Source organism: Salminus brasiliensis, chromosome 8, assembly GCF_030463535.1.
Source record: "Salminus brasiliensis chromosome 8, fSalBra1.hap2, whole genome shotgun sequence".
NCBI lineage: Eukaryota > Metazoa > Chordata > Actinopteri > Characiformes > Bryconidae > Salminus > Salminus brasiliensis.
In genome coordinates this window covers 20014951-20042348 of record NC_132885.1, presented here as the reverse complement: position 1 = coordinate 20042348, position 27398 = coordinate 20014951, and the positions used below count along the sequence as shown (strand labels likewise).

The 27398-nt window shown below is 41.0% G+C and overlaps 1 protein-coding gene across 1 annotated transcript; it reads left to right on the top strand.

Annotated features, from left to right (window-relative positions):
• The first annotated feature begins 2623 nt into the window (after positions 1–2623).
• wars2 (tryptophanyl tRNA synthetase 2, mitochondrial) lies at positions 2624–24986 on the top strand. Its single transcript, XM_072685158.1, is given in 7 exon segments — positions 2624–2650; positions 2652–2765; positions 16777–17034; positions 20902–20982; positions 22336–22418; positions 22502–22620; positions 24192–24986. Coding segments are annotated over 7 exon segments (1131 nt in total). The 3' UTR covers positions 24641–24986.
• Positions 24987–27398: the final 2412 nt, after the last annotated feature.

Genomic DNA, 27398 nt, shown 5'->3' with positions numbered 1-27398 from the left:
GAGCCTGTGTGCTCATTAGGTTTCTGGCTCTGGGCTTCAGGCTAGCAGACATGGCACGGCCTTAATGAAAACCAGACTGTCCTCCGAGAAGCAAACATTGCTTTACACAAAATACTTTTCTTCAAGTGTTTATTTTCCTTAACAGAATTTCACACTGAAATAAGAGCAAAAAAAAATTCAATCTGTGGAAATTTCTTTAGGCTCTCACTCCTCAAAATTTTCAATTAGATGGAACTATCCATCCATCTAAGCGGTCGATCCATCCGTCTTCCCATCCATTCATCCATCCATCCACTTGGGTGGCAGGCGCCCCGTGGGCTTGGCGGGCCGTGGTGTCAGAGGGGACGGCCTGTCTGTCAGTGTCAGGATAGGGGCGGATCAGGGAGTCGTTGATGCAGGCTGAGGCCCAGTCCCGGCCCCAGCGCTCCCCGGGCCCCCTGCCTGCCTCTATTATCACAGGTGGACTGTCGGTCACCACCAGCCAGCCCATTCTCTCCTCAGCACAGGAGGAGCGGTCAATAGGCCCTGATCTCAATACACTCCGGCGAGGGATAAGAGGGAGACCTTGTGGGTGCTTTCAGAAGAGCTGAGAGAACCACAAGGGTGGCCGTGCAGATAGATCTGTGATGAGGAGATGAACAATTAGTTACCATGGAGGGCGATGAAAGACGTTCGCTTGGTAGACGGACAGAGTTTCACTTTTCTGCATGCAGTTGGAGTGGGTGCAGAGATGTTTTCAATAGCTGACTACTGATTCGCCACACAGGTGAACATGTGTTTAAAGTTAAAGTACAGTTTCTTATTTAAACACAGTATATCGTCACTGTCAGAAAAAAACATGTATCTCCAAAATGGCAACATTACAGGAGAAAAGTTTCACTGGAAGTCAATGTAAAATAATTGTATTCCGTGTCATTTTGGAGCATTTCTATTGGTCCATTCATCATGGAACTCTGATACAGTATAAAGAACTGCCAGATTTACAGTATGACAAAAAGTCAAACACAGCACAAATTTCATAATGAATGGAATTCATTAATCCTGTTAAGTTACCATTTTAGAGATATGTGTTTTTGTTTGGGACAGCAAATATATATATACGTCTTAAAGGTGCAGTGAAAAAACAGCCTGTTTAATTAGAATTGATAAAGCAAAGTTTGAAAATGGGCATGAAAAAATGAATCATGAACCACACAAATGGCTACAAGTGGACCTAACGGGAAAAAAAATTAATCCAAGAGAAATATAAATATGTACCCTTTAAAGAACAACTACACAATATTCACATCTAATCTTTCTTATTTATTGACATTATAATCATAAGAATGCATGTGTATTCATTCAACAATTTAAAGATGGTTTGTGGAAGGACCCAAATTATGTGGACCATACACACACACACACACACACACACACACACACACACATATATACATACATACATACACTCACACAAACATGGACTAAACATTCCAGAACTTAGAACTTACACACACACACACACACACAAAGATTAGCCACATATTTTCCCTTAAATCTATCATAGCCAGATGACACACATAGGTTTTCCCTATGAATTTCCCACCCTGCAACCCCCACCTCCTCACACACACACACACACACACACACACACACACAATCATTTCAGCTTTTACCACTGCCCAGAAACAGCCTCTTCCAGGCACCATGGACTGTAATAGCAGGTTAAGGACAGAGGCATGGGGAATATGAGGAGAGGCTGGAATAAAACCACCTTTCCTGGACAGGGAAAAGGAAAGGACAGATGAAGGAAAGAAAAATAGCAGACTCACTTTGATAAAAAAAAAAAAAAGAATCTTGTGATGGAGGTGCAAAGTGAGGAATCTCTACTGGGTGGCCAGGAAACAGAGCCCAGAGGCTGTAGGACCGGGTGAGAGGGGGTGAAAGGGTCTATACAGCACACACACGCTCTCACACATGCACACACGCACACAAGCAGGTCCACTAGTATATTTACACACAGATGTTAAAGAATTCTCACTCAAAGTTTCATGAAATACAGTGCGGACTGCCGCAGGAGATATGGAATGATATTTGTGCAAATACAACCAGATGCAAAAGGTGGGAGAAATTACCAGCAGATGTGGGTGACGGGGGTAAAGCAGGGCCTGAACTCTGCAGCCCTTAAAACATGTGTAAGACAATCCAGGCCAGTGGATAATCCAATAGGCCTGAGCGAACAGTTGGCTGATGGACCGTGAAGCAGCTGAGGAGGGCTAAGTCCAAGCCCAACACCTTTCAGTCAATCCCAGCCAAATTCATGTGATTTAATCGGAATTATGTGTTTGTTTTGTCATTGTTTTTTTTTGTACATTAAAGTGTTTGAATGTTAGAAATGCAGGAATAGTAGTCTTCACAGCAGGCCGAGGTGTGGTAGACCTGTTCACTGAAAAGCAGATATGTATTTTATATAAATATATATTTATTTATTTTACATATAAAAATGTAAATAAATATTTTTTATTTGTAAAATAAATTTAAAAATATCATATATAACAACATTGTGTGTGTGTTTGATTTTGAACATAAGCTGGTTTCAGACGTTTTGAATCTTTTGTTTTGTGGTGGAAACGGTCTGGACCTCATGGGCCACCGTAGATGTTATTGCGCGTGATTTCAACATGGCGCTCTCCGTGCGGAGTAACGTGAGGTGTCTTTACCGCTTCATTCAGAAAAGCTCTCCGCATAAAAGACTCTTCTGCACCGAGAAACCGCCCGAAACGAAGGTACAGGTTAATGTTCCTCTGACAGGGTTTGTTGTTTGGTTGTCATTCGAGTTTAAGATGTTTAAAGAGAGCCGCAGACTCTGGAGCTTCACCTTCACTGAGGACTAATGCTTCTTCAAGTCGTGTCGGATTTTTGTTGTTATTATTTGAAATCATTTTCGATGAAATCAGATATTTCGAGTTGGATCTTCAATAAAAACGCTGTTAATCGCATTTTATTCTGGTTGCATTTTAGTCATTTAGCAACAGCAGCTGAGTTAGAAACCTCTTTTAATGGTTTACTCCCATCAACACTGGAAAAATATAGCTATGTATATGCTACGGATGCCTCTTACAGTGGAAACAGTGCTCACATAATGCTCATACTCTGCTCTGCGTTTTGCTGCAGTACTGTATAATATACTTGCTCTCATATGGCGACAGAAAAACAGGGAAACTGAGGAGGATGTGAAGGCAGAACAGAGGAGCTTTAGCAGTACAGTGTAGCTACTTACTCATCACTCGTCCTGTGAAGGGTGCAGGTTGTGTTGGCAGCTAGCTTTTCTTCACGGTTCCAGATGTCCTTTACATTGTGATTCCAATTACTTGGAATAAATTGCTCTAACTTTAACCCCTTACGTTTTATGTAAAAAAAAAAGTGTTTTGGAAATTGTTTTGTTGCTGTCCAAAACAAACATGTATCTTTATTTTTGTATGAAGATTTTATGATGAATGGACCATACCAGAACTTTTTACTTGGAATGAGATCTCTACATTAGCTTATAATAAAATAAGTAATTTTTTTCCTGCTTCTTCTGTAAAGTCTAGCTTTTTTTTTTTTTAACAGCAATGATCTGTTTGTTCTCCCATTTCGTGAGGAGGGTGGGGTTAAGGAAACTTTCTGGTGGGCCAAATCAAGCGTCCCTGTGGGTTATGCTTTGGGTAGCTCTGCTCTATGCGGGTCTGCCCTGAGCTGCGGTCACAGGCACTATGTCTATGTGTGTGTTAATCTGTAAAGAATACTTCTTTCATCACATGAGGACAGTAAACTTTGGAACTTTGGTTTTGTCAAACAACAGACAGTCTTACTATTTCTTCTCAGTGTCTGTGTATTTGTAAGCAGTGCGCTGTACCATGGACAGTACCATGTCTTGGAAAATCTGGCATTAGCCTATAACAACTTTTACACTGAAAATCTCTTGTGTGTTTGTCCATGAACGTGCAGTCCGCTTGAAACTAGACTGGGTTTTGTGGCAGCAGTTGTTATGGACTGTTGATGAAGATAATGAAATCAGCTCTCCAGTTTAGAGAAGAGAAGCACTCATGTAGATAGACTTCCGTTGTTGGGATTGTGTGATTTCTGGCTTAAAATGTTAAAGTTTCTTAAGGAATTTGACTCTCATCATTTAACCAACACTAATCCACCTCAAGTCTCTTTCCTTGTACTCTGTGCTTTTGGCATCTGTAGTAGCCTGCAGTTGCCTGATGTGATTGTTTATTTGTCAATGCACACCTTGTTGATAAATCTCTAGTACCTGATTGAAAGTGTAACCTTATTCATTCCTGCCACCATAGCTGCCACTAATTGTTGGCCGTTGACCACACTGTGCACCTAGATATATAATAGCTTATGGACATTATTAGGGATGACACAGTGATCATCATGTTTTGTTTTCCTAAAGCATTCTCCACTGGGGCAGTGGTGGCTCAGCGGTTAGAGCACTGAGCTATTGATGACAGAGTTGTGGGTTCAATACCATGCTGTGTCCTTGGACCTACCTGATCACTAGTGTGTATGTGTGTATTCACTGCACAGATGGGTTAAAAGGGGGAGGCCAAATTAGTGTCCAACACAAATGGTGAAAACAGTTGTCTTGTTGTCTTATCTGTTATTAAACAAATACAATAATACAAAAGATACAGTAAATTAAATACATCTATAGATGCTGAGGATTCTGAATGCATATACAAATGTCAAACATACATTTTCTTAATGTAAAATTCAATAGTCTAATGTTGACAGAAGGCAACAGCTGGAACAGGGTGTGCGGAACACGCCATGTAATGCTGACTGACACTCTTTCCGAACCCTCAGAGCAACCAATGGCTGTGAGGCATCGGCTAGTAGATGCCCATGCCAGCCAGCATCACTCTGAGGTAGAGAGAGGTAGAGAGAGGTAGAGAGAGGTAGAGAGAGGTAGAGAGAGGTAGAGAGAGAGTATGACCCGAGATTTAAAACCAGCAATCCTTTGGCATAGTGGTAGGTCATAGTGGCAACTCCTTAGTCAGCTAGACCACTCTGTGCGAGTTCGTAATTTGCTTCACCCTTTCCAAGTTGGCTGGAAGCATCACTTGCTCGCTTAAGTTGGAAGCAACTAAAAGTGCCTGGTTGTAATTGCTGCCTAGCAGAGGACCATTGAGCACCACTGTGTCAAGGCTTTTAGGTGGGGTAAGCGATGTTGCTACGTTTTTTTCCCACCACAGCCCCTTCCAAAACCTTCCAGTTGACTTGCCACATTGGTTCCACTTGTGTTATTAACAGATATTGTAAGTAAATTCATTATGAATCATTAAAAGTAGTTTGCTTTAAAGGTACCAAGTAGAGTAACACAGAGAGAAAAAGATGATAATTGTTTTATTGTCGTATCGCAGCCCTCTGAATTCTAATCAGATCCAATTGTATGCTGCCTAAAGACTCCCATCCCTAATATAGAGTATAAAAGTATGTAATCACTGTCCAAATAAATGTATCACCATTTCTATTTGATTCTATTCGGAGCTGCCCTTCACACGTGAGGTAATTTAATTTAATTAAGGTCAAAAAACTAACATTAAAAGTTAAGGGCATATTTGTGAATGTGTGCAGTGAATCAGCCTAGCCTGCTCTACCTCAGTGATCTCTGCCTTCTACCCTGTTCTGATCTAAATCTCATTATTAACAGTTGTGTGTTGTGTGGATAGCTTGCTTAAAAATGTGTTGTCAGCAGAATCCAGTAACATTGCTCCTAATTTCACTCTCTCTAAAATGGTCCCACTCGCCCATGCGCAGGGCGCCCTGGGTATGTTAATAAACTGTTAATTAGCCCTACAGCCCCCCAGATACCTGTAACAATCGCAACTGTGACTAAGTACAACAGTGACCCTAATTGCTGACCCACATGTGGATATGGAGCATTTTAAAGTCCACCTCTGCAGCTCTGTCCTGTCCCTGTGTGTGTGTGTGTGATTGACGAGCTGAGTTTAGCTGATGGCTGCCTCATGCTTGGCGAGATGGAATGTGCACTGACCGCCAGCCCGTCTGTGTTTTGTTAGCTATAGGCAGCGTGTCACCAGGGATGGTGGAGAGGTGTGTGCCGTGACGGCAGGGGCGAAGGCTACGCGGATCTAGTGGCAAGTAATAGTAAAACCTCAAAACCATCTCGGCACCCCTTCATTACCAGCAACAACATTAGGAATGAGGTGTTGGTTTTCATTTGTTTTAATTTTCTCCAAATGTGAGCGGCTGAACACAAACGTGAACATTCACAATGCCTGGAGGTGTGATGTGCGTCAAAACATTGAGGGTAGTTTTGGCAGGGCGAGTTATGAAAAGGCATTTTAGCCACGCTGTGCTTAAGTTGAGGTGAGCAATGTGCTCCTTGTATGCGAGCGTGCGAAACTGGAAATTTTGCATAATCAAATCTCTGATGTAAATAAACCTTATTTGTGAGAGGAATGTGGAATTAACACACCGGCTTTGTTTTGGCTTCAGCGAGCGTGCAGCATTTACAACACGGACACAGATTCTCTTCTCTCACTCTGTCATGACTTACTCCTGGTTTTAAGGTCAATAACGGTGTAGAAAATTAAATCCACAGTTTTACAGTGTAACCGAGCAGCTTAAGTACAGTTGATTATTCAATCTGGGCTCTTTTTACCGTCTTAGCTAAAAAATGTATGAATGTTTGATTTTTTCTTTTGTTTTGTTTTAATTATGTCAAGACAACGCTTCAAATTTAACAGTTAAGAGTGATGGCCTAGACTTAGCTTAAGTAGAATTTAAATACACTACATGGACAAAAGTTTTGGAACCCACCTCTTCATTATTGAATTCAGGTGTTTTATTCAGTCCCATGGCCACAGATGTATAAAATCAAGCACCTAGCCATGCAGTGTGCCTTTACACACATTAGTGAAAGAATGGGTGGTTCTATAGAGCTCACTGAATTCCAGCATGGTGCTTTAACAGGAGCCACCGCTGCAGCAAGTTGGCAAAAGTCAGTTGGTAAAATGTCTTCTCTCACAGATATTCCGCCATCTGCTGTGAGTGGTAATATTAGAAAGTGGAAGCATTTAAAAGCCACAGCAACACAGTCACGAAGTGTCAGACCACCTAAAGTTACAGAGCGGGGTCTCCGAGTGCTCAGGCGCGTAGTGCATAAAGTGACCGAGGCTGTGCTGACTCAATAACTTTAGAGCTGCAAAGGGAGGACCTCATTAATGCCTATGGATTTAGAATGGGATGTTATAAAAGCTCCTGTAGGTGTCCCAATACTTTCATCCATATAATGTATGTTAGATTTATTTGGCAAGTACCTGGTGCAGAAATCCAGGTAATTCCAAAAGGTTTACATACTTTTCATCCTTTTTTGTAGTATTTACTGATATAAAGACTGAAAAACTGGGAAATATGAAAATTGAAAAATTAAAAGTCATTTAATTTGTTGGAACACTTGACTAACCGTGGTCTCAAGCGCGTGTGTTGTATTGTATGGCAGTGGGCCTCCGAGGGCTCAGGCTGTGTGATAAAACACGATGTTCCCTATCCGGCCCTTAATCGCCTGTGGTCTTAATGGCTGATATCAGTCATCCCCGCTCTGTGCCTTCACAAAGAGGAAGCAGCTCTTAATTCTCCATGAGCTCCAAATGTGCTCGCTCTCGTGTCGGCTAAAGCCATTAACCCAACTCCCAGCACCACACAGGAGAGGTAACAAGAGGAAGGGAGGTGTACATGCGCCAGGTCTTATTATATTAATTCATTACACGATTTGTTTTTAGATGTCAGTTAAGCACTTCGAGTCGCTCTCGCTCAGTGTTCATCACACCAAAGAACGAATGAAGCCGTTGCCTTCAAAACATCCCAGGACTTTTCAGAGGGCTCATTATTTTTTGATCATTTGGTCACAGTTCTTTGGCTCTGAGCTCCTGTGGAGTCTTGGTCAGGTCTTGCGTCATCCTCCATGTAGGCTTTTTGCTTTCAGAAAATCTGACGTTTTTAATTAAATTGAAGTGGGCTATCTGGTATCGCACTTTTGGGCTGGACTTAAGTCAACAGTTACTGCTTGTGCTGGAGAAAATTAGAGGGAGTAAGGGGCTGAGCTGTGGGGAAGAGGGAGAAGGAGTGAGAAAGAGAGTGAATTTTGGCCTGAGCTGGGCCTGAGTGTTACCATAATTATATATTGATAAATTTATGAGGTGTGTGCAGGTTATTTCTGCTTCGTTGTGAGTTTTATGTGGTTAATGTGTTATTAGTAGGCTAGCGCCTCAGCCTTTTCCCGTCAGAGTTCAAAAGAAAAGCCGACTGACATGGCTGGAAATATTAAGTGATTACATTATGTATAATGTTTACAGGTCTTCTGTGTGAAAATGTCTGACAGTAGTACAGTAGTTGAAGGCGGGCCTGTAGGTCACAGTTTGCTTTTCTGAGTATATCATGGTTATCATTGGTATTTAAAGGAACATTTATGTAGCATTTCTGCTTTCAGATAGCAGCTTTACAATAATGTTGATGGTACACTGACTTAATAATAATAGAGAGAATGGTGTCATTGCCACCACAGGAACACTGCTACTGCACTGTGTGACTTTGGTGGAGCTGCATAAGACCTCTCGACAGAACTGACTAATGCTACTTAACCTAAGTAATATCCATGTAAATAACTCTACATTGTCAGTCCACATTGTCAGATTCTTTCATGCCGATGTTCTGTATCTCTCAAGGTTGTAGCTGTCCATAAGATGGAGCTCGAAGCATGCTTTGTATTTATGGCAGCGGTGTAAAAGTGAATCCAGTAGCAAAAAAAATAATAAAGAACACTGGTTAACAGCATGCATCATTAATAAGTGAGACTAATTAGTTAGTTAATTGGATTTGATTAAGTGCAGTGTTGCATAAACTTTAGGTTGCACTCATTGCTGACACAGATGTGGAAGCACATAGCATGTCGATTCTCTGTAGGGAAGTAATGCCAATAGTGTAGGACTCTCTGAACCATGAACCTATTGGCACGAGGCCTAATGCCAGGGGTGGGCTAGAGGGGTATAAAGCTCCCCCAAAATTGAGCTGTGAGCAGTGGAACTGTGTTCTCTGCAATAAGGGTGTTTCATCTGATACTTTTTGGGATCAGCTGGGGAGTTGATGATAAGGTGGAGTGGTGACCATTCAATGCTCTTGTTGCACAATCAAATGCAATCAAATCCTCACAACAGTGTTCAGAAATTTAGTAGAATGCATTCCCTGGACAGTAGAGACAGTTACTTTAGTTATGAGAGCAGAATATGTATATACAGATACTTTTCCAGTCAGGTCCATAAGTATTTGGATGGTGGTACAATATTTAAATTTGCAAATGTATTGTAAAGTGACCATTATTGTAATGTGTCCAGTGCTAGGAGGATGGTATAGTGAGTCAGTAGTCAGTAGTGCTAAGCAGATCAAGCCTTACTTTAGGGCTTTGGCCCTGTGGGCTTGTGGAGCAGCGGTGCGTACTGGTGTGCCTGCCCCGGCCTGGTTATTTTTGGAGGGCTGGCCGTCCTGTTGTGCTGGGAGCGCTGTTTTTGAAGGGACTCCAGCACCATTAATCAGGCCGGGGACCCCACGGTGTGAGAGGGCCCCCAGACCTGGCTCTCCACACTGCGCGTTTCTGTTCCTCTGCCTTCACTCTCTGCACAGTGTGAAGCGTAGAGGAACCTCATCAATCTCACCTGTCCGAAACGTCAACCACAGATTTAATCAAACGCTCCGTCTCCAACTCCCGCTCCCTTTCCCCACAGTACCTTCACAGCGCAGCCCCCTCCTTCCCTGAAATACCTCTGCTCTCCCTCGCTCGGCCGCCGCTTTTTCGGTCTTGTCGCTCATGCTTTCTTTGCACCCCCCTCCCCCTCTCCAAGTCGGTTCTCTTTCATTCTACCCTCTCTGTTTTTATTTTAGGTCATTCGCACTTTGCTTCAAGCTGAGTGTATTTTAATGCAGAGAAAACACACAATCCCCACCGTATCACCCCTTTCAAGAGCAGGGGTAGGTACACTAAACACGATTTCCTGCTCAATACCTCACTAAAGCAGGGCCCTGCTGGTAGCCTGGTCTAACGGGCTCAGAGAGTGAGACGGGGTGAAGGAGTGGCAGGCCAGAGGCCCGTGTTTCTGCTGTTCAGCGTGATGTCTGTTTTAATAGGGTGCGTGGAGCTGCACCGACTGACTTGCTAACAGTGGGTTCTGTGTGTTTGAGCCTTGCTGGGGCACAGATGGATTGTAGCGGCTGCATCAGTGGTGCCGTTCAGATACTCTTTTGCTCCCTCCCTCGCCCCCTCTCTCTGAGGAACCCCTGCAGAGGTGGACAGGCGTGGAAGGTGGCGTGGGGAAGTGTTGAAATTGGCTTGCTGTCTAAACCGGAATGCTGAAGTCCACTCCAGGCTGTCCGGAAAGTCAGACCCTGACTGTCTCTCTGCGGTTTTAAATAGCTTTCATGAAAAGTAGTTACATTGTTTATGCTCTGCCGCAATTTCTTTACCCACTTCTGTACTTTGGACACATTTTTGAGGGGGGGGTGGGGGTGGCATTACGAAAATGTCTTCAATCCAATTGTATTATTTAGGTTGTTTACAGTCTTATGACCTATTTCTTTTTGCACGAATCTTCATTTCTTTTATGTTTTTTTAGAGCATGTTTATTTGTTTGTAAGCGTTTACAGAGCAGCCCAGACCAAGGTGTTGTTAGATAGCTAAAGATCTCATAATGGTCTCTGGTTAACCGTAAAAATTCCTGAGAGGCTTATTTGCTTCCTGACCAATATAGTTTTTTTACAGGCTCATCATTGTCAAAGACTACAATCAAGATACATCTTCATGAATTTAAATATAGAGAGTTGCCTTCAAGATGTAAACCACTGATAACACTGAAGGGCCAGATTAGACTGTGCTACGCTGTTAAAAGTGTACATTTCTTGAGGAACTTTAGGTTCTTAAACTGTGAAGGAACCTCTTTAGGTGCTTTTAGGAACCTTCATAAAATAGATTTCAGAAGAAAAAGGTTCCTTTAAGGTTCCACCATAGTTTCAAATGAAAGAATCAGTAAAGGTTCCTCAAGGATTTTTAACAGTTCTGGAACAAGATGCTTTGAGCAAGTGAAAGCAAAATAAACGTAAAGGTTTATGATCTAAGTATCCAGTCATCTGTCAAACATGACGGAGGCACTGTTAGATCATTGGGTTGTATTGCAGCCAATGGAAAATGGTGTAACCAAAAATGTGAACAAAAAAAAATTGCCAATTTTCCACTACTGACTAGGCTAAGGTTTACATCGATGTTTACTCCTTGTTACTATTATTATGAACACCATTAACCATCATCATTACTTTCATTATTCTTACCATCACTACTATGATTATATTATATTATGACTCTCTTAGCACACCTGAGTCACTGAACTACCACCAAATGGATTAATAATGTTTAACTTGTAAGTGTCTTGATTCCTTCCGTAGTTTCTTCCTTCAGCTCTGAAGGTTTTTTTGTTATTGTTTTTTTATGTTTTTCGGACTCATTGTCATATTACTAGGTTTCTGTAAAGTTGCTTTGTGGCAATGCCAAATGTAAAAAGCGCAATACTGTACTTGAAGATGGACCCTCTCTTTAATCTCTAGAATTAGAGAGGGATAATTGACCACAAACAAACTTGTTGCAGAATACTGGCTACTGTGGGGTCTCTGCCATAAATGAACGTACATTCAGCTTGTATTACATGCACAGGCTAAATATCCCAAGAAAGCGTATATGAATGTGAAAACATGTATTTAAAGTGTATATAACCTTCAGAGCTGTTAGCGTTAGTGTCACACATGCGCGCACACACACATTGTATAGACTAATGTACACACCATATGGTAGACATGGATGAAGAGATCTTTCGTCACCTTGGCCGCTCCATAGTACAGTGGTTCTGTGGCTGTCAGTGTAAAATATGAGGAGAGAACACCCAAACTTACCGCTCCTGCTGCGTGTCGTCAGGAACAGGCAGAGAAGAAGAAAGTCACAAGGTCGGGCAGTTGCACCTATTGCTGACACAGATGTGCATATGCACTCATGCAGCTTGGTAGTCCTCGAATAGAAGTACTGCCAGTACAATAGGACTATCTGGAACAGATAAATGTGAACCTGTTATCACCATGTCTGCCAGGTATGGGCTAGAGGGGTATAAAACCCCCAGAATTGAGCTGTGGAGCAGTGGAACTGTTCTCTGGAATGATTGTGCTCCATCCAATACCTTTGGCATGAGTTTGGAGTTGGGGAAGAGGTGGGGTGGTGATCATTGATTTGCTGAATGCAAATCCAATTCTCACAGCAATGCTCCACAGTCTTGTAGTACGCCTTTCCTGGACAGTAGATAGTTATTCCACAGTTAAATAAATACACTTAATTTTGGAAGGAATGATGAATAAGCATGTGTCCTGATACTTTTGTCTATACAGTATAGCTTATGTACAGGTTGATGGTTTTTTTTCTGAAGGAATGTGACTTTCCATTTGCAGCTGACCTGCTCCCTGTGTGCTTAACACCTGGCAGTTTCTCCCATGTCCTCAGACAGGTCATTGATCTAAATCATGAGTGACACAGCTCTATATAGGAGCAACATTTAGGAGTAGCCTACAACACCACCCAGCTTTTAAAAATGAACCACTAAAATTTTTACCCTCAGACATTCCTTGGTGTGGGTAGATGCGAGGTGTGACGAGTTTGATTATTCCTTTGGTAGTTGAGGTTTGCGTTGTTCCAGCTAATGTGTGATTGTCTCGAATGACACCATTAGCATGTCTGAGAGGCTAATGGCTGCCTGAAGGGGAAAGGGGAACATGCGTTTGGTGTGTCAGAGCGAGGTGAGAACACACATGAGCCAGACTCAGACTGTGTGCCCTAAAATCACCGCTGACACCTCTGGGAGGCCCTCTGCATCCGGGCCACTGCGCAATCATTACTCACTCAGTCATAGCATAAATACCCTGTTCCTTCCTACAGGCCAGGCCGTTAATAACTCTGCCTTAGTTGATGTATGCTGAGAGATGCAGACTAGCCTTGAGCCAGAGAAATCTCAGATCAGACAGTAATCTTGCTCTTAGAACAGGCCTAACAACTTATCATTTAATGCAGAATCATGTAGTTGTTACGTGCTAATGATTAGATATGATCTCACTGTCCCACGAGTGTAAAAAGGTATATGTTAATAAAAGAGGACTTTAGCGTAAACGTTCAGGACTGTGGCATCATGGATAGATGCATGAATTCATGAATTTAAATCAACCAAATCAGGCAGATTTACACAATTTTCCTCTCAGTCAAAAAAGTAGTAGCTTAGCCAAGAAATGTTGCCTTAGGTTTACTTCTTTAGTTTGGAACTAGGACCACATGGCACCATAAAAGCTTGGCTACCAGATGAGCGTCATATAAAATGATCTGAATGATCAAACACTGGCCTTGTTTGTATTGGATTGTTTGGTTGTTTTTTTTTGTCAATGTGTGACATACTGATATCTATAAAAACAAACAAAAGTATGTGGCATTGCTAGAAATAATGTTGATGTAGAACTGTGTCTGTACTTTTGTCCAACTCAGTTTGGTTTGAGACAAATGAATGATTTAGGAACAGAATTTAGAATTTGTATGAAGCTAAACTGGCCACTTTAAGCTTCAAATTAGCCTCTTAGCTTGAAGGCATTACTAAACAAAAGCAAAAAACCTGGCATAGAAAACATGCTTTGGCCGATCAGCTATCCATGGGATAAGGGCAGTAGTGTAGTGGTGCGTATATGCAGGTATATACCGTGTACCCACCTCTGGAGAGGCTGAATTACTGTATACCCACCAAAGCCAAATATACATTTCTGGAGTTGTGCAAGTGTGGAAAACTTGGTTTAAGTTCTTTTTTAACATAAAGGTTCTTCACACTCGCACATCTCATAAATGAAAATGGTGTGTAGAGGAACCAACAGTGGTTCTTTTGTGGCATTGCCCAGAGAGCCTTTTGTCGCACCTTGTTTTTCAACACTGGACAACAGTGTTAAAATGGGAATTGGGGGCTGATGACATTATTTTTCAGGTATACACTACATGTCCAAATGTTTGTGGACTCCACTTCTAATGAATGCATTCATGCATTGAGTTGCACCATTACTGATACAGATGTGCAAATGCACACACACAGCTTGTTTACTCCTGGTACAGAAGTACTACCAATAGAATAGAACTCTCTGGAGCAGGTAAACATGAACCTATAGGCGGGTGCTAGAATGATTGTGCCCCATCCAGTATTTTGGGCATGAGCTGAGGAGTTGTGGGATGAGGTTTGGGTGGTGACCTCACTAATGCTCTTGTCATTTTTATTTTTTATTTATTTTTAAATATCCTTAATTTCAGAACAAGCAATAAATGACCTTTGTTAGTACTAAGTATGCCTATCCATTTGAAATGAATGCACTGTAGTTGGACCTAATGTTCCAGTTGCCTGTGTGCCCTTTCCCTGTCCCTGTGCACCCCTCACCTCTCTCTGTGCTGAAGTATGGGCCGATTGCCACAGGCAGCTCGGTTTGAGCCGCTGCGTTTGAGCCTGGCACTCCCTCAGTAACCACTGCCAACGCTCAGTGCAGCCAGCCTCACTGGTAACACAATATTTGCCCAGGGATCTGGGAGTGAGGAGCGGTTTCTCTCCTTCTCTGAACAAGGAAAAAAACAGTTAACTCCTTTTCCAGTGCATGAGCTTTAAAATGAGCCTTTTGTTTTAGTTCTCCTAATTCTCTGATACGAGTTACGAGTTTACAATGTTTGTGCTGCCGATTTCTCCCTTTCATTGCTTTGGGCAGGTCGGCTACTGTGACTGTAAGCCCTGGACTGTGTAGCTCTTAAAACTCTCTCATTGGCTGGCAGCGTAGTATGGAGTGTTTTCATTGGCTGGGGAGTGGTTCCGCTTTAGCGCTCCTTCACCCTGCGGGATACACCGAAGTGTGAGACATGCTTTAGATTTATCGTTTTGATAACAGCCATAAAACTTTGTGCAGACCTCCCCTTTCCTCCCTCGCCTCTTCACTATTAGCCAGAGTAACTGCAGGTGCCTTCTCACTCACTTCCCCTGTATTTCCCTTACTTCCTGCACTCTCGGCACTCTTCTTGTCTCCACCGTCCTTCTTCTTCTGTCATATTTATCTCCCTTTTCTCAGTCCTTCAGGAGTATTCTCAATCCCTCTTGCTTTGCTGTTGTTTGGCTGTACATTTACCCTGTCATGGTATTCACACCAATCAGCCATATCATTAGCACCACTGACGGGTGAAGTAAAAAAACACTGCTTATCTTCATCTACAGTGGCATCTGTAGATCAAGTGGTTGATATATTAGGCAGTAAGTGAACAGTTAGTTCTTGAAGGTGATGTGTTTAAAAGCAGGAAAAATGTCAAGCATAAGAATCTGAGCCACTTTAACAAGAGGCAAATCGTGATTGCTAGATGACTGGGACATACTGTCTCCAAGACTTCAGAGGACTTCTGAGGTCTTTTTTGATCTGCAGTGGATAGTGGATCCAAGAAAGGACAACTGGTGAACCGGCAACAGTGTAATGGGCACCTAAGAGTAAAGGATGACCTGATTTTCCAAAATACATAAAGAGGGCACTTTTCTTTAATATTTTAGGCAAGATTACATTTTATTTCATGTTTTTACAGTCCAAAAAACAAAAAAGGAAACGTTCCTGAAGAAATGTTTGGGCGCCCTGCATTGTCAGTATGTAGTAACACCCCCTTTGGCAGGTATCACAGCTTGTAAACACTTGTAGCAGCTAAGAGACTTTCAGTTCTCATTTGGGGGATTCTTCATTGCTAAAGGCTTCTAGTTCTGTGAGATTATTGAGATGTCTTGCATGAACGGATCTTCTGAGGTCTATTTACAGATTTTCAATGGTGTTTAGGTTGGGGGACTGCGAGGGCAGTGGTGATACCTGTAGCTTGTCTCTTACCTCAGATTGTGTGGATTTTCATCTCCTGCTCAAGCAAGCTAATTAAAGTCTGAGACCTTGATAAGTTATGTAAGCACTCAACCTCCCTTGAGATTCTTAAACCTATTGCATGGAGCACCTTCCATTGCACTTTCCATCACTCCAAAATTGCACAACATAATAATAATCAACTTGTTTCAAATGTTGAAAAAAACATTTTAATTTTCCAGTCAGTGTTCTTTATATTAGAAATATAGTAATCAAGTCAATTTAATTAAATAGAGTAAATGGAGATATTTAAGTTATTGAGGAAGGTCAAATAAAATTAAAGTGCATTTAACTAAACAATAACAAAACCTTTGAGTTGGAAAAACAATAAATGGTTAGTCCTATACTAAATTATTATTTACACCATTCTATTAATGACTCTTCATAAGTTGAGTTCATTTTGAAATATTCCAAAATAATAAAATAGAATACACCAAAATCTAAAATGTAATGCACAATATATTAAAAATGACTATACATGTTCATCAATCTCTGTTTTGTACTGTATAAGAAACGGCATAATTATCAATGAATGACTGTCATGATATTATGACTGCAGCAAATTCCTCTATCAAATTCTATTTGTAGTAACTATTGGAGATCTGAATGTTTTTTGTTTTTTTTTTGACAGAATTTGAGATAAATCTTAAATAATATATGGCAATGAAAAATGTGTATCCAGACATACACTGTTTGCAGTTTCATAAGTGTTATTGGTGCATAACTAACCCCCCCCCCCCCCCTCTTTTTTTGTAGGACCCCTTTCGGGTGCGAGTGTTCTCTGGTATACAGCCTACCGGCGTGCCTCACCTGGGGAATTATTTGGGTGCTCTGGAGAGCTGGGTGTCCATGCAGAATGAGTACAGCTCGGTTCTCTACAGCATCGTAGACCTGCATTCCATCACCCAGCCCCAGGACCCCCAGCTGCTCAGAGAAAACATCCTGGACATGGCAGCCAGTCTACTGGCCTGTGGCATCGACCCTACACGCTCCATCCTCTTCCAGCAGTCTGTGGTCAGTCTTGCAAGGGTTGATCTGCCTTATTACATTTCAAAAGAAGCGTACTTGCATACAGAATACACACTGGGGACTGGAGACACCTTACTTAACATACTAACAGTACTAATGACTTAACAAACTAACTAGGATTATTTAGTAGTTACTCTATATCATATGTCGTTATATGTGATGATATGTGTGATTTAAAAAAAATGCTTTAGGAATCATCTACATTTCATTTATTGTTACCATGTCAGCACTCATTAGCACTCTAGCCTTTGTGGTGTTTAAACCACCAGTCAAATAATTTTCAGAGTAGGGCAGAGTACAATCATATGCAATAGTTTGGGCACCTGTGGTCATGCGTTACAATTTTTAAGAGGTTCACTATTTTTAACATGCTTCAAAAAAAGTTTTTACAGAATGGGAAAAATGGCACATTACATTGCATTCGGACAAAACATCTGCAGAACAGTTTCTAGGTTTGATTCTTCTAGAGGATTTATTTGCTTAATTTTACTTACAAAATCAACAGTATGTGTCATTTGACATTTGAGGTGCCCATACCTTTGCATAAGACAACGTGTGTACAGTCTCACAAAATCCTTGTATCTCCATTTTTACCGTTTTTCACTTTTTGACATTATTTGAATCTGGCAATTGCTCTTTACATTGTCTCAAAATTTTGTGATGAGTGGACCAGTACAAATGCTTCAAATTTACTAGGATTTTTTGGCATTGGCTTCCATTGAAAGTTCAGAAGGTTTTTTTCCTTCTCCAGTTGACAACAGTGACGGTATGTAAATGCATTGAATATTTTTGCTAAATGAACATAAAGCATACTTTCAAAGAATCACAGCAAAACACCAAAACATTGTCTGCAGATATCAGCTTATATTAGCTGAAGAATTTTTAAATGATTAAATTTATTTGCGTCTGCAAGGAACGAACAGCTGGCTCAGAAGGCTTTTTAAGCATTGACTCTAAAAATGGTCTGAGGTTGATTTATCATGCTCAACAATCAAGAGTCAGCTAGAATCACTGCCATCACCAAATGTTTATTTAACGGAGGTTGGCTTCAAATGCTTATTTTACTGAACTGATCTCTATCTCCAGTGTGAGCTCTACAAATTCTCTGGTCAGTGAAAACACTCAGATTCATTTCCATCAGTGACTTCAAAGAATACCACATAAAGTGAAGGGACGGATAATAATAGACTGACTGTATGCGGCAGTTCAGCAGCTCAATTTGGAGTTCCGAACGGTTTTAAATGGAGCCTCTTTTTAAGCACAACTGTAATGAGATGCTGTGTGTATGTCTCTATTAGGCAGAGAAAGAGCCTGAGAGAGAGAGAGAGGGTAAGATAGCGTAAGTGAGTCGTAGATGAGTAGAGCTTTTGTGCTGTCTGCTTGGAGCTCTATTGCGCACACACTCTCGCACACCTCTGTTTTTATTCCAGTTTAACTTAATGCCACATATCTTGGCAGGGCTGGAGACCTCCCATTGAACACACGAGTTCAAGACTGTTCCACATGTAAAAATAAAACTGCCGCCCAAAGAAAACACTTGACTTCATTGAAAAAATGGTGACAAGCTGAAATCAGTCGGATCTTAAGTGAGGGGCTTCATGTTCGTGTATGTATACATGTGTGTGTGTGTTGGGGATATATTGAGGTTACACCCCTTTTACCGGAATAATATCCACACACCAGAGAGGGAGATTTATGTGAATATTTCTGGCGGTTTCACATGATAGAAAGCAGTGCGTAAATCCAAGCAAATAGAACCCCGACTCTTCATCTCTTTCGAATAGTTGACACGGCTGAAGAATCCTCAGTATTTATATTTTGCACTGTGCAGTTTTAGTCACTCCTCCTTTACTTTGGATGACGTAAGCGCTCAGTCCTGTGTATGAAGAAAGAGGGTTTTAACCCGCATGTTTGAATGCGTCTCTAGTCGTATTGCTTTCTCCTCAGTTCTCCCCCGTCGTCATTTTATCGTCTATCGCACCTTCCCACATAGATTAGCTGGCTGTAACTAATATCTCTCTTCGCGCTCTGGCATAAAATTGCTTTTTTATGTTCATTCCTGCTTGGGTTTACGTCAGGCTCTTCAGAATCCTTTTGTGAGCGAGGGAGATGGCAGCCACGTCGCCAGCGGCCATAAACTTTAATTCTCTGAAGCAGAAGGATTTTTCGCCTTCTCTGCTTCTCTCTGCAACTGGAGTTTTTGGCAGAGTGCAGAGTGCCCGAAGCCCTGCATGAGCTCTCTCTCTCTCTCCCTCTCTCTGTCTCTCTCTGTCTCTCTCTCTCTTTCTCCTGCATGGTTTTGGTGTGAGGCAAAGGCCTCTTTAATTGGCCATGCTGAAGCCCCAGAGGATGGTCGTATTTAATGGCATTAATGTTATTAGACAGGATGGAGAGAGAGACCCTTGCTGTGCTGCTGTGGACACCTGTTGGGAGGTGTGTGGGACTGTGTGTGAAGGGAGGGGGTTGCTGTTCTTCTTCCAGCCACAATGAGGCAGGGTTCCTGCGGGTTCTTATAGAAGCTGTGTGTTTGCATGTATGATTACATATTAATGTCTTAACCATCAGTTTGAATAAAAAATAAGAAGACATTAATGTGTGTATATAACATATTTTACATAACACACTGTTTGGGTTTTCAGTTCATTTGTTGATAAACTGTTAAAAAGGGAGACATACTGCCAGGCCTAAATGACCTACTCCAGATATATAATGGAGAACATGTGAGGTGAACGTACCAGTACTAAAAGTTGATTTTACATACTGTTAAAATTAGAGATGAGCAATATGACAATATTATAGTAATGGAATCCGTTTTGTTTTTGTGGGACACAACATACTTTTTAAGATGTTTAGGACTATTAAAAGCAGCTGGGCAAAATAGAGGCCATGCAGTGCGGCCACTTCCTTCACCAGAATACAGTTTCTTATACAAAAAACATTGTTTTAAGTGTTTTTGGCCAACATATGAACTTCATTCAAGTTGCCAACATGGCTGATTAACAGAGAGACCCACATAGCACTTTCTGTTCAATTTCTAGATCTTGGTAATGATGTCCCTTTCTGTAATAGGTTCTGCTATAGGTGTCCATGTTGTTTGTAAGACTTGCATATTCATGCGCTGGAAATCCCCCCCCCCCCTTATAAAAACAACCACGTACTAAGCAATTTGTGAAACAAAATTTCTTTGTATTTAATTTGAGTTTTCAGAACATTTAAATATATACCCTCGCAAATTCGATGTTCATCAAAGTGTGCCTCTTGTTGTTATTTGAGGACATTTTGCCTAAATAACACCCCCCAAAATTCCCCCCAAATTATTCTTAAAAGCACGTAGTGAAAAATGTTTGCACCCAGAGGTTGTTTAAACATCTGCAACCTGTGTACATGAGTGTTGATGTTACAATAGTGGGATATACTGTATATGCAATGTATTGAGTGTGCAATTATTTACAATATATTTTTTATTATTATTAAATCAACACGATACAACTAGCAGTAAAATGCTCTGACGACTTTCCAGATCATATGAAAACAAGAATATACAGGTATATTAAAAAGAAACAGTATATAGGAAAATATATAATCTATACAGAATGTATAGAAATAGAAGTTGGAAATCAGAAGTGTACATTTTAATGTGAAATGCAAGAAAAGATAGGTAGGGCATTTGTGTGTGTTAAGTTATGGCTGCTCTCGCTCTCTCTCTCTCTCTCTCTCTATATATATATATATATATATATATATATATATATATATATATATATATCATTTAACCTCTTGTTAAAAGTATCTATAAACACTATACACTGAAAAATATATAAAAGCCTGTCTGTCTAATTCCCTTTTGTGCAGGTTTCAGAACACGCTGAGCTGTCCTGGATCCTCGGCTGCCTGACCAGCATGCCCCGACTACGACACCTACCTCAGTGGAAGGTAACAGATGGAAGCACAAAACACAAACAATATGAGCTTCTTGCAATAAAGCATCCCTCTCACCCAAAACCATTTATTACAATTATTATTGTGTCCAAAAAATACAAATAAAAAGCTCACATGACTCATTGCACTAGAAAACAAATGAAAAGGCTGGATGAGGCTCAGGGACAGTCCAGTGTGAGCGCTGATGTTTGGGACTCGCTCAGTATTTATCCTGGTCAGGAGTGCTGCAGTATTGTTCACCATGTATGTCTCTGCACCTGGCAGGGATGGAGGGTGTGATAATGACTGTGATTTATCCAAAGCGCAGAACAGTTTTATAGTATGTGTGCGAGAGTGAGTGTGTGGAGAAGCGCTCAGCCAGCAGCCTCCCGTTGCTGCAGGGAAAACACCTCGCTGTTTACTCAACAGCTGAGTGCATGTGAAACGTGGCGGAAAATGGCCTTTGAATGCGGCCTGCACGTGTTAATGCGAGAGGACTCCTTCCTGCACACTCGCCATGAAGAACGGCGAGAGAGAATGTTGTACAGAGATGCCAATACACAGCTCTGACCAGGGGGGGACATTTCACAAAGCAGTTAGCCAGGTAGCTTAAGCCAAAAGATCAGGAATGTCCAGCAGGAGAAGTAAGACACTTTTCTTAATGACCACTTTTGGCTTCAGCTGCTAAGCTAAACTGTGAAATCTGTGGTATTTGAATGACTTTTTTTTTTACATTATTATTGTCTTTTTTAGCAGTATACACAGTCTACATGACTTATAACTTATTCATATTGGCAGTGTGATTTAACTGTAAAACACTATATAACATTACAATAAATACAAATAAATTAGCACAGTGAACAGTAGTCTTTGTATTGTTGCCAGTATTGACATGTTTAGAAAAATACAGGTTTGGTTGCTGATTTCTCTGTAAACTCCAGCCATTGTATGGATTTGAGATTTGTTCACCTCCACCACCTGATTTATTTTAATAAGGGATAGATTAAATAAATAGGGTGCAGAATGGTACGTGTAAATACTGGCCTTCTTCAGGGAGATCTTTGGAAAACCTTGTATCTCCAAATGGCAACTTTATGGGATACTTAAAAAAAAAAAAAAAAAAAAAAAAACACCTGTCAGTGTAGAAGTCATTTAGGAGCATTTCTATTGGTCCATTTATCATTAAATGTTGCAACAGCATGAAGAACAACTGCTAGACAGTATATGACAATATATAAAAAAGTTTTTAAAAAAATGACACAAATGGAGATACAAGGCATTAGAGCGACAGTATGCTTTTTCCACGGTTCTGCCTTTTCCCATAAATTGCTATTAATTCTTGCTCTCTGCTAATCAATCCTATTTTAGATGAAGAGTAAGCAGAAGAATGAAGGAAGTGTGGGTCTGTACACCTACCCTGTTTTGCAGGCTGCAGACATACTGCTCTACAAGTGAGACTGGTCCCTTTCACTGCATACTGTGTAAATAAGTCTGTGGATTCTCACCTGATATTGATTATTATTGTTCTGTGTAGATCCACACACGTACCAGTAGGGGAGGACCAGATCCAGCATTTGGAGCTGGCCCAGGACTTAGCCCGGATCTTCAACAACAAATACGGAGAGTTGTTTCCCGAGCCGCGCGCCTTGCTCAGTAAGTGGGGGATTGTCAGGGTTTTAGCCAGAGGGTTATACACTAACCTGTTTTCCTCATAAGAATGCGTTCACTGCTTAAAGACGGGAGAAAAGACAGTTATAACAAATGGCTCTGTCTTTCTGGTAAACATGAACGCGCACAGTCAGCGCTATTAAGAGCCTGCTCAGTGTGTCCCACAGTGACTTGAACAGCATGTGTTTCATCTGTGTACACACACACACACACACACACCCCGCCGCACATTCACACACTCGCTCAGTTGCACCCAGGACGGTGGTATACCCTTCCACTCGCGCAATCAGATACACACACATGGCCGCCATGTTGGACCAGCAGTAGGACAGGCTCTTCTTTGAGCTACACCCTTTCAAGCTCTGTAATTATCGCCGTCATAAGAGCACAATATGAAACCAATCATGCATGCAATGGTGCTTTGATTAAAGGAGTGTTCCCTTCCTCTTCTGTCTGAATAATAGAGTGATAATAGATCGGGGGGTTTCACAAGCTGACATCAGAGAGGATGAGATGAGGACAGGGAGAATTGTTACGGGGGGGTGGAATGATATAGGGGCTTACTCTGGAACATTGGCCTTCGTTCTGTTTACTTGATATAAAATCCCTCGCTGGACCCCTGAACTGGACCTATGTATCAGTGCCAGAACCAAGAGATGCTAATTATTAACCAGCCTATCTGAAGCTGCATCAAAGTACTGCAAATCATTCCTCATCTCTGTTTTGGTACCACGAGGATGAGGAAGTGAGTAACACAAACCATTTGTTTCCCCCGAGAGATCCATTTTATGTCCAGATGAACCCTCGACTGCGTTTCCCGGTGCTATGTAACATTCGGTTCAGGAATGATTGTGTATGTAAGAGTATAGCGATGTTCGGTTGAATTGTAACTTGGGAATGCTGTGGGAATGTCATGAAATACTAATACTTTAAAGTACTAATTATTATGAATATCCCTTCTATTCAACTTCTAATCATTCATAGGAATTTGCTGTTTATTAGCGCTGCACAATGGTAAGATATGGGTTGTATAGTGTTATATATGTATTTTGTTTGTATTGGTAGTAAATATGCTTTTTTTTTTTTTAATAAATGTTCATGTATCAGCATCAACAGATCTATATGTTAAAAAATATTGGATATTTGCATTAGCCCACAGTTACCATATCAGTGCATCCCTAGTATTGATTTGTTAACCTGTAACTTTTGTTTATTTGCACAAGGGAATTATAGTTAACTGTAGGTATTCATGCAAGTTGATAATTGGACCATGTAACTACATTAAATAATAGTTCTGGCATGTACATACACACAAGTTTTTGAAAATTTAGTAAGGTTCTGGAAAAACCAGACCTATAGAAAGGCCTAAATAAGTTTAACTCTTCAATTTCAGCAGCTTGCTATTTAAATGAACCATGTTTGTTAATGAAGAATGCCTGTGTTAAATAATGAAAAAATCATTACTGAACTTTATATCTAAGACTGTGGCCTTTCAGTGAAAAGGTCTTTTCATAGAATTTTTGATGGGATTTCAATGGGAACTCTTTCCCCCTCAGGTTCCACACGAAAGGTTAAGTCTTTAAGAGACCCCTCCTCAAAGATGTCCAAGTCGGACCCCCAGAACTTGGCCACCATCTTCCTCACCGACACCCCTGACGACATAGTCTTTAAGATCCGGCGAGCAGTGACGGACTTCACCTCTGAGGTCACCTTTGACCCTGAGGGCCGGCCAGGTGTGGCAAATCTGGTCTCCTTGCATGCTGCAATGTCTGGCCTGACTGTGGAGGACGTGGTCAAGCTAGCCAAAGGGCTGGACACTGGCAGATACAAGAGCTTAGTGGCAGAAGCTGTGGTGCAGAGACTGGAGCCCATCCGGCTAGAGATTCAAAGACTGAGAGCTGAACGGGGCCACCTGGAGAGCGTGCTGGCCGAGGGAGGAGCGAAGGCCCGCAGCCTGGCCGCCCCGGTGATGACAGAGGTCAGGAAACGAGTGGGCTTCTCCTGACAGCCGGGGGGAGTAATATATCTAAACAGCCTGTGTTACAGGTGGACATACACCACAGCGGGGCTGGAGGCACACTGAGACACCACTGATTTCTTGATCATTGTGTTTTTATTTATATTTTTTTATATCATTTCAGGTGTAAATGATTCTTGAACCTATAAAACCTCTTTTGTAAATTTGTTTATGAATAGCACTGCACACCTCATAACATATATAACACACAAAAGAAATCCAAAGCAAGGAAATGACAGAGCTCTTGTTAGTCTTTTTTTATGCTGTGTGGTTCATCTTCTCCCACATTTTCTCCCACCTCCTTCCTATCAGATCAAATAAACGTCAAACTGGACATTGATTCTCTTTTCCAGATGGACATATTGACTAACTTCTGTGGAGCGTCTTCACCTTTTTGCACCTCATCTGCCATTTTAGATAGATTAGCAGATCAAAATGGGACAACTGGTCTTTTTGTGTGTTTTTTGCTGCTGATTATAAAGCTTGGGCCTAAAAATCAAACACGGGTTAAATATAACATAGCTGTTACTGGAAAACATTACACAATAAACATTGCATTGTTCCTGTTTTGTTTGCCCTGCCACTGAAACCTTGTGTGAAATCTGAATAATTTGTTGGCCTACAATCTTAAAAACTTGGGGAAAAAAAGTGACTGGAAACCACAACCCAGTTCTAAACATGCATACCTTTGCCTACCTTTTAAATGTAGAGCTTCTTCCAGCGTAACAAAATCATACAAGCAACTAGTAAATCTCAGTAGCAATTCATCTGCATTAAATATCAACAGTGGTAATGGATTTCACGATCTACATGGCTTTAAGTCAGGAATTAAGCCTTCTTGCAGTGGTACATTTTTTTTTTCCGCTTCTGGGGCGAGAAGAGCCACATCTAGTTGCTTAACCCTATCCTAAATCAGCACTGTGCACACTTTGTGTTGAAATGAACTAAAGGAAGCATATATTTAAAAGTTATTTAAGTAAACATTATTATAAGTCGCCCATGTGTTCCATAATTTTCTTGAACTGCTAATTGAAATAGTTTCCATAAATAAAGTGTCTCAGCCAGGAAAAAGCAGATAGTTTGTAGGTTCCAGGAAACATGTGAGGATTAGGCAACTAGGCATGTAAATCTTCCTGAGCAATTACCTTCCAGTCTGGCAGAATGATTTATTTGTCTGTCTGTTTTTCCTCTGGATAATGATGTAGTGCAGTGTGGTGAATTGGGGGCATCTTGCTGCTGGGTAGGAGTACCTGAGTCCCACTTTCTCTCTCTGATACACAGCCTACATGTATACATACCTACAGTATAATGGGAGATGTTAAATGGGTCTTTAGGGCTTAACGAAGTATCTCAGTGGAGTCGGTAGTAAGCCCATGCTGCCCTCCCACCTTTTCCCATTTTAATGTGATTTACAGTTAAGAAAATAGTCTACATTTTTTATTAGACATATTAATAAAATTGTGTTTTTTAAAGCTGGTCAGAGTTTTCTAGTCTCATTAATCAAAGTGTTTTACTCCTACTGCCATAGATAAATACATCAGACATTCAGGCATTATGTCTATGTCTAATTATAGTACTGACATCTTCCCCATGCCTGACCAGCTCATAACGCTTCATAATGTAAAAATGATAATGATGAAAATTTTTCATACATCATTCACGTCAGAAGGACAAATTCAGGTCTTACTGTAAAAGTGGATGGAAGGTTAGCTGATTTTGTTAGTTCGCAGTATTACAGGCACAGATTCATACTGACTGACTTGATAAGGTGCTGGTTGTGTGATAAGGAGATAAGGAGAGGGGTTTGTGATGAGTGTGAACTCCAGCCTGAAGGCTTCAGTCCGGCTCTGTAAAGCCGCAGCAAGGTGGCTGAGTGTGAGCGCAAGTTTGAGTGTGTGCAGCCTGGAGGCTCTGAGACAGCTCGGGGGGATCTAGAGTCTCTAACGTGTGGTCACTGCAGGGGGCACTGCAAAAACTGCGCCACACCAGCACTGCAGCACTGCACGAGAACCCACATTTTACTCCAGACTGCGACCTTATTCACTGTCCTTATTCTTATTCTTAGACTCGAAAATGCTCTTTGTGCTCGACGGTGCCGCTCCAACGAATCACCAGATTTATTCCCCGTATCCTCGCGTTGTTTCATTATATATTATATTATATTTTATATTATATTTTATTTTATGTGGCGCTATAGTATCTAATGTAGTCTACTAAAGTAGACCCTCTTTGTATTTTCTACCTGAAAGAAAACGTTGATTAAGCGGTGATTTTGTTTGATTCATTCATTTAGAATTGATCTCATTTTCGCTGCTGTTGTCGCACCTCTTTGAACTAAATCTGCGAGTCAGCTTTTTTTAATGTGAATAGATTTTTTTATATTTCCGTTGTAAAATAAATATAGTATTTACTCATTTTAATGTAAAAATTAGAAACCGTGAAGTCATTGTGTGCATAAATATAAAGTAAATGCGCTACGTTTTTCGTGCGTAATTTTACAGTGAATTATCAATCCGTAATTATGCGCGTGGTTGAAATGTCACATACACATACGCATTAAAATGATACATTTTATGCGTCGTTTTAATTTGCAAATGAGATTCCCTTCGTTTATAGGAGATGCAAACAAAAAATATCTGTTTTATTTATTTACTTAACGATTTATTATTTATTATTTATTTATGCATTTTGGCTATTGATTACATTGACTAATCGAGTATAACGTTATTAACGTATAACTGTCAGT